At 39.3% G+C, this 18910-nt stretch overlaps 2 protein-coding genes across 9 annotated transcripts in view; one reads left to right on the top strand and one right to left on the bottom strand.

Moving 5' to 3' along the window:
• Positions 1-5173: 5173 nt before the first annotated feature.
• Positions 5174-11524, bottom strand: LOC135092028 (chaoptin-like). Its single transcript, XM_063990166.1, has 7 exons — positions 10852-11524; positions 10062-10187; positions 9512-9655; positions 8860-9054; positions 6617-8527; positions 6053-6258; positions 5174-5892 (listed from the first exon to the last, which is right to left on the bottom strand). Exons 1-7 carry the CDS (start codon positions 11311-11313, stop codon positions 5730-5732), a joined length of 3207 nt encoding a protein of 1068 aa, XP_063846236.1. The 5' UTR covers positions 11314-11524; the 3' UTR covers positions 5174-5729.
• LOC135092030 (longitudinals lacking protein, isoforms H/M/V-like) overlaps positions 8970-18910 on the top strand; it is a 53866-nt gene continuing 43925 nt past the window's right edge. For 5 of the 8 annotated variants that reach the window (XM_063990172.1, XM_063990170.1, XM_063990176.1 and 2 more), the window contains exons 1-5: positions 8970-9110; positions 16801-17066; positions 17814-17988; positions 18327-18488; positions 18905-18910. The exon at positions 18905-18910 is cut by the window's right edge and continues 173 nt beyond it. In XM_063990172.1, the coding sequence (XP_063846242.1) occupies positions 9079-9110; positions 16801-17066; positions 17814-17988; positions 18327-18488; positions 18905-18910 (641 nt within the window). In that variant the 5' untranslated portion in view covers positions 8970-9078. Of the gene's footprint in view, positions 9111-11178; positions 11318-14517; positions 14697-16800; positions 17067-17813; positions 17989-18326; positions 18489-18904 lie in introns of those variants that run through there. The other 3 variants (XM_063990171.1, XM_063990174.1, XM_063990173.1) reach the window with 3 other exon arrangements.

Raw genomic sequence — 18910 nt, 5'->3', positions numbered from 1 at the left:
AAGAGGAGGAGGAGGAGGAAAGGTTACCTGTTACCTGGCTGAAACATAATCACTGCATCCCTTGTCCTGACAGACTGGTTCATAATAAGTTTGCTTCTCTACCCCGCCTGCTGCTTTCTATCCTTAATGCTTCTGCTTGTATACTCTCCCCGTGACAGCAGTACCACACTTGTTTCCCTTGCCACCATAACCCCATAACTAATTATTACACCTGTTTTTTTCTTTCTTGTATATTTTTCATTGTTTTCAGTCTTTAATAATTTTTTTTTATTCATTTGATGACTCGTAAGTTTATTAACCTCAAACCACGAGATTACACCACAGCATCTTACCACCACAGCTGTATAGTATCCACACTACCACCACAGCAGTCATACCACCACCACAGCATCATAATTCAAAGCCACAGCACAGCATCCGCCACAATCACCTGTTACATACACCACAGCTCACCACCACAACATTGTACACCTTTGTTCTTCATCACAGCACCATTATCACCACTACAGTACACGTTTATCACCACACAACACCACAAATAGCAACAGCTGTTCACTTCCATCACCATCATCACCAGCACAGCGCCACAGTCACCATACCTGTGCAGCAAAACTTTAACACCACACCACCACAACCTCTCACAAGCAACACTGCATTTCCTCTACTTCCTCTCCCACCTCTCCTCCTCTTTCCTCCCTCTCCCTCTCCCTCTCCCTCTTTCCTCTTCCTCCCACCCACCCTCTCTCCCTTCTGTCACGTTTCTTCACCAAACCGCATTATCAGTGACGGTGTGACGGTTGACTGAGGAGTTACTGACTGACTGACTGACTGACTGACTGACTGGCTGGCTGGCCTGCTTACTTGTTTGTTTGTTTATTTACTTACTGACTGACTGACTAGCTGACTGACTGGCTAACTGACTGACTCATTGACTCACTGACTTACTGACTGACTGATTGACTGACTGATTAATTGATTGACTGATTGACTGACTGACTGACTGACTGACTGACTGACTGGTTAGCTGATTGACTGACTGGTTGCCTGACAGAGAGAGAGAGAGAGAGAGAGAGAGAGAGAGAGAGAGAGAGAGAGAGAGAGAGAAATCAAGGTTGTATGTCGAAATACTTATATTAAAGTAAAAAAAAAAATACTAATCACAATCATATCACGAAAACAACACATTAAGACCGTAAACATATATTGGATTCTGAGGAAGAGGAAATATAGTATAGAGGAAAGAAGCAGCAGCAGGAGGAGGAGGAGGAGGAGGAGGAGCAAGGAGAACTAGAATGGAGAGAAGAAAGGAAAGCTTAATAATAACGTTTTGGTAAGGTTGTAAGGTGAAAAGGAGGAGGTGGAGTAGGAAGAAGAATAAAAGGAGAAGGAGGAAGAGGGAAAAAAAAATATCATGGAAGAGGTGGAGGTTAAGAATAGGAGAAAAAATTGGATGAAGGAAGGAGGAGTTATACTGAGAAATAGAAGAGAAAGAGATAGAAGGATATGGGAGGAAAAGGAGACGAAAAGGGAGGAGTCGTACTAAGAAGAGGGAGGAAGGGAGGGAAGATAGGGAGAGAAGGTAAGGGAAAGGGAGAGATTCGTGGAAAAAGGAAATGAGCGTGGAGAGATGATTGGTGAGAGGGAGGGAGAGGAGAGAAGAGGAGAAAAGGAAGGAAAATGAAGGGAAGGAGAACAGGTATAGGAGAGAGAGAGAGAGAGAGAGAGAGAGAGAGAGAGAGAGAGAGAGAGAGAGAGAGACTGGCTTGAGATTACGGGATGGAGATAAGGAAGAGAAAGGCGTTTTTGGAGAAATGGGAGAAAGAGAAGGGAAGGAAAACATAAGAAAAGAGAAGAAAAATGGAGAGAGAGAGAGAGAGAGAGAGAGAGAGAGAGAGAGAGAGAGAGAGAGAGAGAGAGAGAGAGAGAGAGAGAGAGATTACCAACACTTCGAGGCCATCTCTTCTATCCCCAACAAAAAAAAAAAAAAAGTGAAGAAAAAATACATAAAAAGAGTGAGTAACCCGATCACGGCTCGTCTCTCGTTTTCTATGCCGCCTCCACAGAAAATGGAAAAGCGATATTTACATTGTTGTTATTATTATTATTATTATTATTATTATTATTATTATTATTATTATTATTATTATTATTATTATTACTGCTACTACTACTACTACTACTACTACTACTACTTTATTATTATTATTATTATTATTATTATTATTATTATTATTATTATTATTATTATGTTGCCATCATTATCATTATCATTATTATTTTTGTTATTCTTGTTGTTGTTGTTGTTGTTATTATTCATTAGTACCAGTAGTAGTCATAGTAGTAGTAGTAGCAGTAGTAGTAGTAGTAGTAGTAGTAGTAGTAGTAGTAGTAGTAGTAGTAGTAGTAGTAGTAATAGTAACCATACCATTTTATCAGCATTTCAAGCCCAAAGTCGCTTACCTTTAGCTCAACAAAAAGCATAAAATATCATTCTATATTAAACAACGTAGCCATATAAATTTAAGTAACAGCTCTAATTCCTGTAACATACCTCTAACTTTAATTGTTATCATCATTACCTTTAACTTTATTTCAAGCGAAGAATGAACATCTTTTCCCAGTTTATTTACAAGCACCAACACAAAGAAACCAGCTGGAACAGTTCCCCTTACCTTGCTCTCGCTAGGCATCTTGTGGAGGTGCAGGAGGTGGAGGTGGAGATGGAGGAGGAGGAGGTGACGTATCTAAAGGACAAGCTTCAGTCCTTCTTGGGGTTGTTCCTGAGACAAGAGTGATTAATCTTCCTATTGTCTTTTTTTTTTTCTTTTTTTACTCCCTAGTTGCTATCAATATATTTATTTTTTGTGTGGGTCTTGTCTTGTCTTGTCTTGTCTCCTTGCTTGCTTCCTTGCTTGTCCCCACTTATTACTGTCGCCACTATCTGTGTGTGTGTGTGTGTGTGTGTGTGTGTGTGTGTGTGTGTGTGTGTGTGTGTGTGTGTGTGTGTGCAAGCTGTACATAAACGTCGCCTTAAGATGAACACATTTTCCTAGGTTTGAGTTCCGCAGCCGTCAGAAGCCATCGATATTTCATGAATAATCACCTTCCAAAACCTGTGTTCTTGAGAGTTCTAAATATCTTGCTTAAATTTTTTGTTGTTGTTTAGTACGCGCAGCACACACCTTGACTATTCACGGGAACTGACGTTTAATTTATCAGTCCCGTAATGTAAATAAAGTGATAATGTGATGATAAATTCAGGCGCTACATGCAGTGACAGATAAATGCCAAGGTACTGATACACGTCAAACTGATGCGACGAACTTCAATTTAAGGAATGAAATTGAAGAAAATAGGAAAACAAAATATATGTGCATGAACCGGAGGGAAATAGGAAGTCCAAAGTTTAAGAGTTTTAAAAGAATGCAGAAAATTAATACTTGTAAGACTGCTACTAAACATGTGAATAGAAGATAAAAATAAAAGAATAGGGTATATTGATACGAATAGAAGATATGTTGTGTGAAAGAAAATACAAAAGAAAAAAAAAATGTGTAAGGAGAAGGGGAAGGAAGAGAATCTGTATTTTCAGCGCAATGAGGAGGCAAATGGGGAGTAATGTTGAATTATTAGACTTACGAAAGAATAAATCTGGAAAAAAGGCGGTGTATATTATGGAAAAACAATGAAGAACAATAAAATAGAAAAGCATCATCTAAAAAATTGAAAAGGAGGAGCAAATGAACATAGATAAGGCAGAAAAAAAAAAGAAAACTCGGGATAACAAGAATGAAGATTACAAAATAACACAAAGAAGAATAACTACCGTCAGATTTGTTGTACGTTATCCCGTATGATGTGTGGGAAATAGAAAGGTATTACTGAAAAGTTGAAGACCGAATGAAAATAAAGATAAGGAATTAAAAAAAAAAAAAAAAAGGAGGATTAGGAAGACAGCAAAAGAACACAGGAAGAATAAACACCATCAGATTTATGTGCTACCCCTTATGATGCCGTCGAGTTGGAGGAAGAAAAGAATTAAAAGGAGGAGGAGGAGGAGGAGGATCTTACCTAGTGTCTGAAGGCGACGGCAGGGCAGAAGGAACTGTGAGACCTGGTTATTTTCTTCCCTCCCTCACGCTCCGTCCCTCCCTCCCACTCTCCACCCACTCACCAACCCACCCACCCACTCACCTGCCTCGCTTACCTGTCTATCTGTCTGTCTGCCTGCCCGCTTACGAGACCCCTTGACTTTATATGTGACCACCTGTTTGTCTGTCTGTCTGTCTGTCTGTCTGTGTGTCTCTTTGTACTGCGTGTGTTTTCATCCATTTTTATAATTGTTTTGCTGAAGTGAGTCAAGCTTCTTATGCTGTATATTTTGTGTAGGCTATACTGTCTGCGCGCACACACACAGATACAGGTGTGTGTGTGCTTTTACATATTAATCTCTCTCTCTCTCTCTCTCTCTCTCTCTCTCTCTCTCTCTCTCTCTCTCTCTCTCTCTCTCTCTCTCTCTCTCTCTCTCTCTCTCTCTCTCTCTCTCTCTCTCTCTCAAAAAAAAAAAACACCTTGACAAGTTACTAGCGTCATTCTTCTTCCTCCTTGTTCCCTCTTCCATTACCCACTCGTCTCACCCACGCTCACCCATCCCTCTCACCCACTCTTACCCCATAAGCACGAGTCTGATCACATTTACATGCATGCCTGTGAATAAGTAGGTGATAGGCACTTGTTTTCCAGGAGTACTCGATGTCTTATTAATGCTGATTGTCAATTGTCTGTCCATCTTCGTGTTTGTCTTTGTTTTTTGTGATTTTTCCCTTATGCTCGTCGGATCCTCATTTGATTTATTGCGCCTCTTTTTTTGGTCTCATGGTATTTTTTTTTCTCTTGTTATTGTGTGTCTTTCTTCTTTTGCCAGTCAGATTATACTGCGCGTACCTGTGTTGAGTTGAAGGATTGTGTGCGTGTATTTTTTTCTTTCCTTCGTCACATTTTACCCTCTCTCTCTCTCTCTCTCTCTGAACACGTATACACACTGGAATCGTTTCTTTCGTTGTCTCTTCAGCTTCCTTCGTTTCTATTTCGTTTGTTCCATTCTTCCTTTAATTATTCACGCCCCTCCCCTCACCCAATATCATCACAAAGGTCAATGTATAATGAAACAGACTTTGATATCGCCTTTATATACAAATGGATATGTCATGTGTATGAGAAATATACATATGTGTAAAAATATGCATCTGTATAGTATACAATATGATCTATGCTACTGAATGTAAATAAAATAGTATAGAATATAGAATGTTACCTTTATAATAAACAAGATAAATTGGGTCATAATCACCGGTCATTATAAAACTTCATTATATTGTTTCCACTTGATTTTGGTATTAGTTTAACAAATAATTTACATACTTAGTTTTGGCATTACATGTATCCTTCTTAAGAAAAAAAATAAAATAAAATAAAAATAAAAAAGGAACTGACATATATCACAGTTAAATTAGAAGTGGGAAAAAATGAGAAGAGTTATATGGCTGCCGTGAAAAAAAAGGATAAAGGAGATGAATGAGTCTTCTTTCCCTCCTAACCCTTCTTCTCTTCCCCCTCAAAAGGCATGCTGGTGGTGCCATCCAGTTTAGCATTAACAGAATACATTGTAAGAGCTTGCTGGAACATAATGAGGCTAAGAGAAGCATGGTAGAGAAGGGAAAATATATATACTACCGCATCAGTAATAATGGAAGCACAAGGGCAAGGATGATGGAGAGGATGGTGTGAGTGTGGTGTGTGTGGGCATGGCTGACAAAGAACCCATGACACTGGGCTGGCTGGAGTGCACGGTTGGCTTGAAGGGAGTCGTGGGTGCCAACACAAACTCTGTACCTGTAGATAAGGATGATAGAATAGTTTAAATCCTTATGGATATTTCAGATTGTTTAAAAATTTACATGTATGCATCCATTCAAGTCCCTTTCTATCTTTATTTCTCTGTCTATTTGCCTTTCTGTATATGAATCTACCTGTCAACTCATTTAACACTCACCTCCCTCTTGGCACTTCGGAAAATTTCTCCCGTCTGCTGGAGTAGGAGAGGGCGCTGGAGGCGACGGTCTTGCCAGAGGTCATGTTGTACACTGTCACATTGAAGCCGCCGACATCCTCCTGAGTGGTGACGTACCAGGACACATCCAGCTTCTCCATTTGGTCTGGATTGTGTCCTGCCAGTCGGAAACGTACGTCTGGGTTGACCTGTGTAGTTGGAATAGTGTTAAGAGACTTGTTGAAGTGAATGAGATGCTGTGGAACTTTAGAAAGTAGTTCAGACATTTACAAGGATGTTAAAAATACTAAAGGTGATAAATGTGAAACTAAATGGATGAATTATCACACAGGTTTAGACCGGCTGAAGGTAAATGGGAAAAGAGGAATGGAAAGGTATTAGTACCAGAAGAATTGCTAGAAAGTAAAAAGTATTTTAAGAGACAGAATCAGCATAGGATGAACACAACACAATTATATAATAAACTTTACCAAAAAATAATAGTAAGTAGAAAGAATATAAGGAAAGATGAGTTGGAAAGAAGGAAAATAAAACTGTGCTACTCACCTGATATAGATCACTGGCCCGACGGTCATCACTGCATCTCAGCTCCTCCTCTGATATCATAGGTAATGATCGGCCAGCAAGATGCAGAGGGCTTGCACACACTATATCGCGCCACTTCTCAGAGCCAAGCCAGGTGTCCAGCCAGGCTCTTACCCTGCGGAGTGTACAGTCACACTCCACAGGGTTGTCCGAGTATCTGATCACTGTTCCATTTGTCACCCGAGGAACAAATACTTCATAGAAAACATGAAGGTTATTATTTCGTACATCCAGGTAAGTGAGGTTCTCGTTGGACATGAAGACAGGTGCTGGAATGGAGATGAGATGGTTGTGCTGTAGATGCACCTCACGTAGGGCTTTCCCTCTCCCAAACACACTGTTCCCCAGGGCCTCAAGCTCATTATAAGAGAGATCCAGAACCTCCAGGTGTGTCAAGTTACCGATGACACTTGGACGAATGATGTTGACAATGTTGTGTGAGATGTTGAGCTTCTTTACTTTCTGTAACCCAATGAGGAGGTTCTTGTGCAGGACGGGCATCATGTTGTAGCTCATGTCAACTGTTTGGACATTGTACGGGATCCATTTGTGGTACGGAAACATTTTCTTGGACACTGTGCCGAACTGGTTGTGTGAGACGTTGATGTGCCGGATGGACAGGAGGTCATCCAGGAGTCCATTTGTTTCATTGTCAATCTTTTTAAGGAAGTTATGAGATAGATCAATGGACTGCATGGAGACACACCCTCGGAATGCTTCATTGGGGATCTGATGGAGGGCGTTGTGGGAGAGGTTAAGCATTAGAAGCTGCAGTAGCCCCTCAAATGATTGCTTACTGATGTTCATCATGCCATTATGTGATAGAGTCAACTCAAACACCACTGGGAGACGACCAAAGGCACCTCGGGTTAAATTCTCTATCTTATTGTGGTCAAGAGACAAGTACTGGATGGTCTGTAGCTCTGCAAATGCCTGCCAAGGGGGAGTTGTGATGGAGTTGTTACGTAGCTTCAGATACCGCAGAGAATTTAAGTTACGGAAGGAGCCGGATTCCAGAGTGTCGCCAAGTTTGTTATGATCCAGATCCAGATAAAGAAGAGCATTCATCTGAGGCCACGTGTGTGCTGATGGAAGGCGGGAAAGGTTGTTGTGCTGCAGGTGGAGATAATTGAGGGACTGTGGGATCAGAGGAATTGTATTTATCTCGTTGTTATTCAGGAAAAGCTCCCGGAGAGACACCAGGTTTGCAAACATGGCACGGGAGATTTTGTTTAAGTGATTATGTGACACGTCCAGCTTGAGGAGTGTTGGGAGGGTGCCAAAAATACTTCCAAATAGAGTTGTCATGTTGTTGTAGCTGAAATCCATTTGCCGGATAGAATAGAGGTTGGAAAACACACTTCTGTCTATTTTATTTAGTCGATTATGGCTGAAGTCAAGTGTGTGAAGTTCATATAACTTTGGAAACGTTCTTCTGGGGATGTGCTCAAGTCTGTTATAGGTGAGGTTAACGATCTTCACTCCTGAGAAGTGGAAGGGTACATCTGCCAGGGTGGAGATATTATTAAACTGCAATCGTAAGTCTGTCATGTAACTATGTTCTCCCGGGAACGCTTCCTTGGGTATCTTGCTGATGTTGTTATGTGAGAGGTCGAGTATAGTGATGTTCCGAGTATTGACAAATGCATCTGGCTCTATTGTTGCGATTTGGTTATGACTTATGTTGACGGCCACTAAGAACAAGTTTACGAATGCATTACTCTTTATAGTCGTGATCTTGTTTTCAGCCAAATTGATTTCCTCACAAAACTCAAAGTCCACAAAGATTCTTCCATCTACAAATGGCAGCTGGTTCCGTGAAAGGTCAATTGTGGCTATCCTCCCAATGTTACCAAAGGCACCACGGCCAACCTGGAAAAAAGAGGGAAGTGTGAGGCAAAAACTCCAGCAATAGGGTTGGACAGAGTGAGACAATCATGAAAAATAAGAATGGAAGGGAATCAAAGAGAGATAAAAAGAAATCATATATTATTCTACAGATAGAGAGAGACTGGATATTTGAGAGGGGACACAAGAAAAATTGAGAAAGGGCAGATTTTGAATGGCATACAAAAAGCACATCTTCCCCCAGAGAAACATAGATACCAGAATAGAGAATAAGATGAAGAGGTAACAGATTTTGGACTACAACTATGTAAATGTAACTAAGTAACACACACACACACACACACACACACACTCACCGATGTAATTTTGTTGTCATTCAGGTAAAGGCGCCGCATGAAACGCATGGATCTGAAGGTGCGGGCATCAACCTTGGTGAGCTGATTGTGGGAGAGGGACAGCCACCCGAGGACCTGGTTGCGGGCGAAGGGATTCCTGCCAAAGTTCTTGATTTCGTTGTGTGACATATTGCACCACGTGAGCTGATTGAGATCCTGTGAAGAAAGACACTGGATCAGATGGAGGAAGACGACTGGGAAAGAAAGGAAAGGTAAGAAAGTGAAGTGTAGAATGCATGTGTTATGGTTCCATTGCTGAGAACTTAGATGAGGAAGAGGTGAAAGATAAGAGTGGTGATTAATTGGAGTGTGAAATGAATGAGTGGTATTGTTATTGTCATCATGAGATGGAGAACAAATGCAGGTAAGAGTTATAATTGTAGAGTGTAGTGGAAGGAATTGGTGGCATTGCTGTTGTTATTATTATTATTATTATTATTATTATTATTATTATTATTATTATTATTATTATTATTATTGTTGTTTTTATTATTTTATTCATCATTGTTATTGTTACTACTGTTACTACTAATACTACTACTTCTACTACTATACTACTACTATTAATATTACCACCAACACCACCACCACCAAACCTTTCAGTCTGTTATACCTGAAAATACTTTGAATCCAGCTTGTTGAACTTGTTATAAGCCAGATCCAGCACCTTCATTTGTCTCTTGCCCCTGAACACTCCATTGGGAACATTCTTCAGGTTGTTGTAGCTCAGATTGATTTTCTTTAGTTTCGAGAGTCCCTGCAAAAGTTGAAGAGGTGAGTCATAGAAAACATTTGAGATTGAATATATTGACTGAACGAAGGATGCTGCATGTAATTATGATATCTAACATACAGAAAAGAATGAGAAAATACATTAATTATAAGTATATAGAAAAGTGTTCATAAATTGTGAGGTTCAAAGTCCGCATTTTTTTTTTTTCCTCTCCCACGAACAACACTATGGACATATGGCAGCTGAAACCATAATTATGAACTAGAAGTCGTGATATCTTCTATAATTAGATGATATGGGTCATCGGTTAAACTATCAGATCATAAATGTTTAAAGGAGAGAATGAAAACAACTGAGAGCTTAAAGTACGAGTACTCGTATATTGGTATTTAAAACTCAGAAATAAAAGTCTCTCTCTCTCCACACATACCTGCAGAGAATCCTTGTGTATATTATTCAGACTGCAGTTACTCAGAGTTAGAATGACAAGGTTGTTGAGCCCATTGAAGGCGGCTGAGGGTATTGTGGTCAGGTTGGCTTCCGTGATTTCCAGTAGCTGAGGAGTAAAGGGAAAAAAGGTCAAGAATATATTTAAAATCCCTTTCTACTCATAGGGTGAGGTAAGGAGAGAGGGGGGGGGTGATATCGTGTTTGGGAAGAGATGAGGGGTAGTGGTGGGGAGAGCTGAGGACATGCTGGTAGGGGAATGGCGCAGGAATCGAGGATAATTCTAACGGGACAAGCAGGAAGTAAGAAGCTGGAGTGGTCAAAAGGTTAAAGAGTTCAAGGACTTTTGATTTACCTTTATGTATGGAAAATTTACGTACATAGTATTATCTGTGGTCTCGTTATTTTTTTATTTATTTTTTATTTATTTTATTTATTTATTTATTTTTTCATTAAGGACTTTATTTATTTTTTTTTTTGTTTACTTATTTTTAGGTTTCACAATTGTTTCATATAATTTATTTTTACCTTTTTTTTGGGGGGGGATGGGAGGCGGGACTTATATCGTCTGAATACTGTATCATAATAAAAAAATCTACTTTTCTTACTAATCTTTTCATGTATCGAATTAATGTCCATGCTATAATTGCTTCTTATTAATTATTACCTATAGATTTCCTCGCTGAAAAAAAATAAAAGATACGAAAACTGAGCATCATTTCAACACTTCAGCTAAAAATAAATAGATAAATAGATCAGAATGCTTCGCTCACCTTTAGTTCCTTGAGGTCTGAGAGGGCGGGCGTGGGCACCTTGGTAAGGGGCGCCCTGTGGATCTTCAGCACAGTGAGGGTGTTGCCAACTGGCCTGAACACATCATTTCCTACTTCCTCTAAGGGCGTGTCCTCGATCACCAGATTAATGAGAATAACGTTGTTGAATATATCCCCGTACAGCTTCTTGAAGTGACATTTGTTCATGCGAAGCTCCTCTATTGGCAGTCTGATATTAGCAAGGCCCACTGCTATAGAAGCGAGATTGGTGTTATCGCAACTTATAAATAAACCTCTTTCTCCCCCTCCCGTGCAATTACAAGGGAAGAAATATTTAGTGGTGGGTGGACATTCAAATTTGGGTTCTGCTTTGATTTCACTAGGCCCCCATAGCACCACAAGCGTCACCACCACCACACACACCCAAACACCATCACCACCACCACCTCGCGGCCTTGGCATATTGGTGAGTTTTTGTGTATTTCCGCTTCTATATATCCATTATACGTCTTATTTCCTTTGTTTTCTTGCTTTATCGCACTCGTCACTCATGCATTGAACACTGCTGGGGAGGCTAAGATAAGAGGGGAACTAAGAGCATGTTGAAGAGTGAGTCTTGGGCGCGGCCACGCAACTCCACTGGGAGATCTCAATGTGGTACTGAACGGCAAGAAAGAAATCCGTAGGAAGTGAAAGTGAGGTGAGGTTGCCAGCTTGCCTCCTCGCTCCCCAGTTCTCAGTTTCGAAACAATTCTATACACCAACACTGACAACACAGTAAACATTAATCTCACTAAATAGGCTGTGATTAAGTAGAAATGTACTGTATTCAATTGTCCATCATGCTGTACAGCGTTTGTATGAAAGATGCATTTTGTCAAGTTTATCTCCGTGTCTCGTAGATTTTTTGGAAACTTCATGGTAGTGACGTGATGACGTGATATCCCAGATGCGCAAATAAACGTAGATGCAGTCGGCTTTGGTTGATTCATGAATGCTGATGAGTGTTGCGAATGCATTTTTGGCTTGAAAATTTAAAGTGCTTAGTACAAGAAACCCACACAGTATGTACTTATATGCAGTACAGTACACAGTAAGGAACAAAGTTCAGATGAGATCAGAGAACGAAAAAGATTTAGGCGCTATAATAAATCAGCCCTCATCTCCATCAGAGGAACAATGCATAAGGGCCAGAAATAAAGCAAATCGGATATTAAGACTAATTTTAAAAGTTAAAAGTATAAGTCCCCAAGAAATATTAAAGTTATGTTTGTCGCTGGTTAGACTTCATCTAGTTTATGATGTACATTTTTGGCCTTATCACACGAATATTATTATTAGAATGAGCACAAAGGAGAATGACTAAAGAGATAGGTACAAGGTGAGGAACATTCCATACCAAAGGAGACAGAAAGCTTAATCTTGCAATCCTAGCGGCGTAGGTTTAGGAGACTGGTAGAGGTATTTAGTGGCACAGGGCAGTGGTTCCCAATCTTTTCTAATTTCATTCATCCCTCGCGCATATGATGATTGGCTACAAAAATAATACATGAATATTTCCCATTTTTTCCCGTTTTATTTCCGACATGTCATGGCCAGCGTGTATAAGCGTGCACAGTAGGAAAAGATTTAAAGGAACTGCGTCATATAAGAAATTAATTTCAATATATGTATTATATCACTGCATTATGTGCATTCAGCATCAATAAACATGACACAATTTACTTTCTAAAACATATTTTTGAACTATGCACTTACACGAGGATCCACAGTCCGTGACATGTATGTACCTCTCCATGTAACCCGTTATTTCCAAGTGCCCTTTGAAAAATATCCATGCACCCAGGTTGACTATATATAGCTGTCATTGATAACCGATATGAAAAAGAAGTGACGTAAGCAAAATTCTCACGGTCAGTAATCCGGGTAGAACAAGAAATAATGTGTGTTGGATTTGAAAAGAAAGGAGATAGGAAGGAATTGATTTTCGAATAGAGTGGCAGATTAATGGAATAGACTTAGTCACAGGTTGTTAGTGTCGAGTCATTAAGAGCTTTAAAAGATAAGATAAATTTATGGTAGAGGATGATGGTGGAAATGAATAAGTGTTTCATAGAGGGACTGCTACGTGATGGGTACTTGCAGCTTCCCTTATATTCTTACGTTCTCATGTTCTTAAGTACTTTGATTTTACTCCTCCCCAAATTCGTGCGAAATATTACATGAACACACACACACACACACACACACACACACACACACACACACACACACACACACACACTACTAATAGGAAGTTGTGAAAAGACTATTAGACAGATTCATGAAAAGGAATGAGAGGTAGACATAAGATATAGACGTGATTCACACTGCCACGTGTAGGCCTGCTGGCTTTTTGCAGCTTCCTTTGTGTTCCTTCGCTCTTAACTATAACCAAGTAGAACAGGGTGTGTCTAGTCCTCATGAGACGGACACTGAACAGGATTTCAAGGTAAACAGCTAGCTCCCGTCCCGCCCTTGGTACACCTGCGCCTCCTCCCTCCATCCCTCCATCCCATCCTCGCTCTATTTACCTTCTCGTATCCTCCCCCTCTACTTTGAGTTCACTTTACCTTTGTGCATCTTCTTTCTTCCTTTCCTCTTCTTCCGGACATGAGTATAGGCCAGGCCAGTGGGTAATGGGGGATGGTGGGTGTGAGTCATTTGCTTGTTTACTCAGTATATCATCGGAAGTTTGCAGCATTTAAGATTATAGGAAAGTTTTTTTTTTTCGGTGATTGTCTTATTAAGAGGTAAGCCCTCAGGTGACACTAATTAACCAGGTGATTAGGCTGTAATAGTTATGGTTACCTTGATCAGAGTTTGTTTACTCTAAGTAGTGAAAAAGTTTACTCATCTAATTGTGTATTTTAGTATAATGATTAGCGTCAGTGATTCACTTAATCTGGGCGCCTTCTCACTTGGGCATCCAGCCTAATGAAAGGGCTGACAGTCTGGCCTAGCGTGGCCTTCAGGACGACACAGTGGACCCTGACTCATAGTACACCATGAATTATGTTAAGAGAAAAATTAAGCACTATGTAATTAGTAATACAAGTCTCAGTACTGGCTGCGCTTGTCTCTTGGTTTCTGAACTCTGCCACACACCACGAATATCGGACTCAAGAACATCACAAGTTTGCCCCCTGATTGTAACGTAGTGTAGTGTGTGTCTTGTCCTGTCTTTCATTGGTCAGTTCTTCAGGCCGTGATTAGTTAGCTACATATCAGTTTTATTTTTAAAACTTTTAAAAGTTTTCTTGTGCCCTCCATGTAATTTACGAATTGTACTGTCTTATGCCCGCGGCGAGGCTGACAGGCCCCGCCCTCCTCATTTGTTGTACTTCTACATGCAACAATAAATCTATCAACCAGTCAGTCATATTATCGAAAACCTCTACTTAAATATAAACTACTATAACATATCGGAAGTAAGAGAACTTAATATATAACACCTTTATTATAATCATGACAAAAGATTTAAGACCAAACACTAATTATGTAAATATAAAATAACATAAGAAACGAAAAAAAAAATATTATTACTTAGTGTAAAAAAAAAAAAAAAAAAAAGGAGTAAAAGAGAGTGGAGATACTAATCCAAACCAAAGCGGCGGCGGGTCGGCAAACTTAGACTCATGGGCGGCCATTGTTGTTATTGCTCGGGGTCTTCAGCGAAGTGTCGGAAGAACTGTCGAGGCTTTATTCCCTCGTGCACCTCTCTACTACACACACCCTCGCGACACCTGAGACTCCTCACAGGGACTCGGGAGTGAAGTGGCGAGCAGCAGATCCACTTATATCAGGTGAGAATCAAGAAAACTGAAGCTTGCCCGAGACAGTTTCGAGCACAAGGATGAAACACATTTTCCGATTCAAGTGTTTGGTATAAATTTAATATTGAAATAGGCCTTGATTATCTGAAATTTGGGCCTCATGGGGGTAATGACATGGTTCCCGGACATGGGGGATGGGCCTATGGGTAATGGGGGATGGTGGGTGAGAGTCATGTGTTTGTTTACTCCTTATATTATCGGAAGTTTGCTTTATTTATGAGTAAGGAAAAGTTTGATAATTTCTTTTTTTTTTCTCTTGTGACTATCTTGTTAACAGGTACGCCCTCAGGTGACGCTAATTAATCATATGATAGGGCTGTAATAGTTATGGTTACTTTGCTCTAACTTTGTTTATTCTAAGTTGTGGAAAAAGTTTACTCATCTAATTGTGCACTTCAGCATAATGATAAATACCAATGAAAAGGTGTGCACTCGGTTAGCCCTAATTAACCTGGGAGTAGGTAAGGTTGTTATGATTAGTACTTTGCCCTGAGTGTGTTTATTCATGAGTAAGGGATCAGTTTTCATGCATGGTTATGTGTACTAGTTAACAGATAGACTGCCAGGTTATGCTACTTGTTAGATGATTATGGTTATAGGTAACTTTGTTGTTCAAAAGTTTGTTATATACATGAATAGGGAAAAGGTTTACTATTTTTTATTTTTTTTCAGGTAATTTATGGTGAATAGCTACCTACCAATCTATCTATGGAAACTTAGACTTTATAAGATTTCATTTTAAATCAAAGTACAGTACACACACAAAAAAGTGAATTGATCAAATGAAAACAACCACTCATGATTAAATTGACATTTATCAAAAATTAGTTCCATTCATGAACAGAGTAAAGTTAATTATCTTATTCATGTATTTTAGGGTGTATATGGTAACCAGCATATAGGTAAACTACTTCTGCTTAATTAACCTTTACATAACTAGGTTGCAATACTTTATCATTATTACTTTGCTATTCTAAATCTTTTTTTATGAATAACATGAGTGACATTCATGGGTCTTACATACTGGGTCGCCCTATTGCCATGCTTGGGTCAGTATACAGACTGATGAATCAATTTTTGTTCGTATCTAGTATTGTTTTAGATTCTCAGTGTAAAGTTTGTGGGATGAGTGAAGCAGGGTTCAGTAGCTGGCATAAGGGTCACTTCACTAGTAATTTATTTGGCTTGGAATATTTATTCCTTATTATTATCTTTATTATTTTTATTATCATTATTATTATTATTATTATTATTATTATTATTATTATTATTATTATTATTATTATTATTATTATTATGTTTTCACTAATGGGCACTCACTTATGTTGAGGGCTAAACGAAATTTTCTGATGCATTTTAAATTTATTTGAATTAATCTGCTCAATCATTAAGTACAGAATTATATTTTTATGTATGTTTGTCTTTTTTTTTCCATTTTCAGATTGTATGATTAGTTTATGGGACTGATATGTATTGATTTTTTTCCTAACCATATCTTTTGTTGCAGAATTTTCTTATTTTGCTGTGATACATTTGTCTTTTTAGCCCATTATATATGACTTATTTATTATGGGACATATGGAGTGCATTGATACCTAACCTAGCCATGTCTCTTGTTGCATAATTCTGTTATTTTCACATACATTTGTCTAAACAAAAGTATTCATAGTATATATATTTGGTTTCTACATTATTGATCATCCAATATCTGTATTGATGCCTAACCTAACCTTATCTTTTGATGGAGGATTTTGTTATTTTGCCAGGATGGCTTCTCATTTTTAACTTATGTTTGGACTAAGAACTCAAAATACTGCCAGGAAAGCCACATCCTTCATATGTGATCCTAGCTGATTCACAAATTCCTGGCTTTCTTGGTTGATTGTGATTTGTATTTGGCTAAGTTACAGTAGTTAGATTAAGTTTATTTATCATTTACTGCTATCATTCTTTCTCCCCCTCCTTGTTCTCTTATTCTACCTTATTCATCTGTTGTCTTCCTTCTGTGTTGCAGTTTTTTCTCTTCATCTTATTATACTTCAGTATAACACCACCTATTACTTTTCCCCCTCAGCGTTATGCAGAAGAAACGTTCAGCAGTGTGGCGTCACTTTGCGGAGGAAGGCGAGAACAAGGTGTCTTGCCGCACCTGCCACAAGCGCCTCACCAAGCACGGCAACACCTCCATGATGCTGCGGCACCTCCGAGGGAAGCACCCGGAGCTGATGCACTGCCTCCTGCTGGATGCTGAAGGTCCCAGCGGCCATGAGGAGACCTGGCCAATGGAGGAGCCCCAAGCTGAGGAGGTGGTGGAGTCTCTGCCACCCATTGATGCCTCAGGTATGTGGATGAGTGGATTCAAGGCTGCCCATTTTTCCTTCAGATTAATTTCTCATGAATTTAAAGACATGAATGTTGGATTTTTCTGACACTAGGGCATGTTTATGTGATGTGATTTATCCTGTGGGGCATGCATCTTGTCCCCTGGTTTGTTCATGTGACAAGATGCCTGAAATGTATGTCATACAACTCGATATGCTTTATTGTGTTGGCATCCTGTCGCAAGGATAGGACATACAAAGATTGCTTCATGACTCTAGCTGTTTGCATGCATCATTCAGAAAAGGAAAGCAAATGATAAAATAATATGTAATAATGCATAAAAGGAAGTTATAACAAAGTTAAAATTTACTAAAATCTGACAAAACCTTGTAATGTCTCCTATTTTTTTTCTTTCAAAACCTTGAAAATCAGTAGTTTGTTAGAACAGCTCCTTACCTTTATAGGACTGTGTGTATCTGCAAGAGACTTGTTATCTCTATGTAGTTTTATTAGATAGAGAACATTGTCATGATGACACTGGAGTTGAGAATTGAAATCCTTAGTGGCTTCTGGATACATGCTCTCCTATAGAGCAAAATGTGGCAATTGGAGCATTGCGTGACGTGCAGAAAAGGAAACAACACCAATTGGTCACCAGATGCCCCCAATATTTAGCCCGCCGGGGATGCATGAAGCATGTTGCAGGGCAAGCATGCATGCCATGAGGCTTCATGTGAACTGGCCTTAAAGCCAGTGTTCTTTTAGCAGTGAAAAAGAAACGATCAACTGTGTGGAAATACTTTGAGGAGGAAGGCACAGACAAGGTTAGCTGCCGTATTTGCGATGAGAAGCTGGCCAAGCATGGCAACACCTCCTCCATGCTGCGCCACCTACGTGGAAAACACCCACAGCTCAAACTTGGGGACCTGCAGGGTGACCAGTAAGTTTGTGTCCTTTTGTCTAGTTTTAGTATGTAGAACATACCTTGGTATCTATAATAATTACATTTTTTCTTCAATTCATCTACACTCTTCACTTCTATTAGCTTTTTTTTATTTTAGATTTCTGGACTTTAATAGAGAAAGCTGTAGTTTTGTGCTATCCAAACACCATCATTTTGTGGAGTTTTCATGCGTCTCCTCAGATATCTTTCCTTTTTTTGTTCTTGCAGTAGTGTGTGTATATTGTGATTAATAATGTGAGCATATTTTGAGTGTATAGGGTTATTAAGATATGAGTGAAAGCAGAAATGTACAGAAGATCTCTTATTTTCCACAGATCCAAGAAAATGAACCACCTTCACCTTTGCTCTAGTAACACTGAGATGCGTTTTCTCTCTGTGTGTGAACGACTCCTTCTCAACAACCAGCTGACAGACTGCACTCTGGTGGCTGAGGGACAATTTGTGCAGGCCCACCGGCTCGTTCTGGCCACTTCGAGGTAATTGATGGTGTCATTGACTCATTTTTAGTTTGCTAGATGATGGTTTCATATTAGTACTGGATGGTGAGAAGAGGATTATAAAATTGTTCCTTGCAGATATTCAGCATAATGTAAATACCCAGTAAGTCTTTATGTATCAGTAATCTATGAAAATATTTCCATGTGAATTTTTGCATCTTATCATGAGTAGAGTATGTACATTGACCGTTTCATTGCTGATGTTCTCTATAATTACCTACAACATTTAAGTTCTTTAGCATAAAACACCAGAATTAACCTTCTACACTCTTTCTTCTTCTGTGTTTCCATGGAAGCAATGTTTTAAAGTGCTCCAAACCTTATCAAAAACTATCACAGCAGTAGAACAGTTAATCATTGCAGTAAACTCCTTCTTTGTGTTTCTCCTGTGACAGTGAGGT

This window comes from Scylla paramamosain, chromosome 39 (genome assembly GCF_035594125.1).
Source record: "Scylla paramamosain isolate STU-SP2022 chromosome 39, ASM3559412v1, whole genome shotgun sequence".
Taxonomy (NCBI): domain Eukaryota; kingdom Metazoa; phylum Arthropoda; class Malacostraca; order Decapoda; family Portunidae; genus Scylla; species Scylla paramamosain.
Note: the sequence above shows the minus strand (reverse complement) of the source record. Positions and strands in the feature narration are given on the sequence as shown.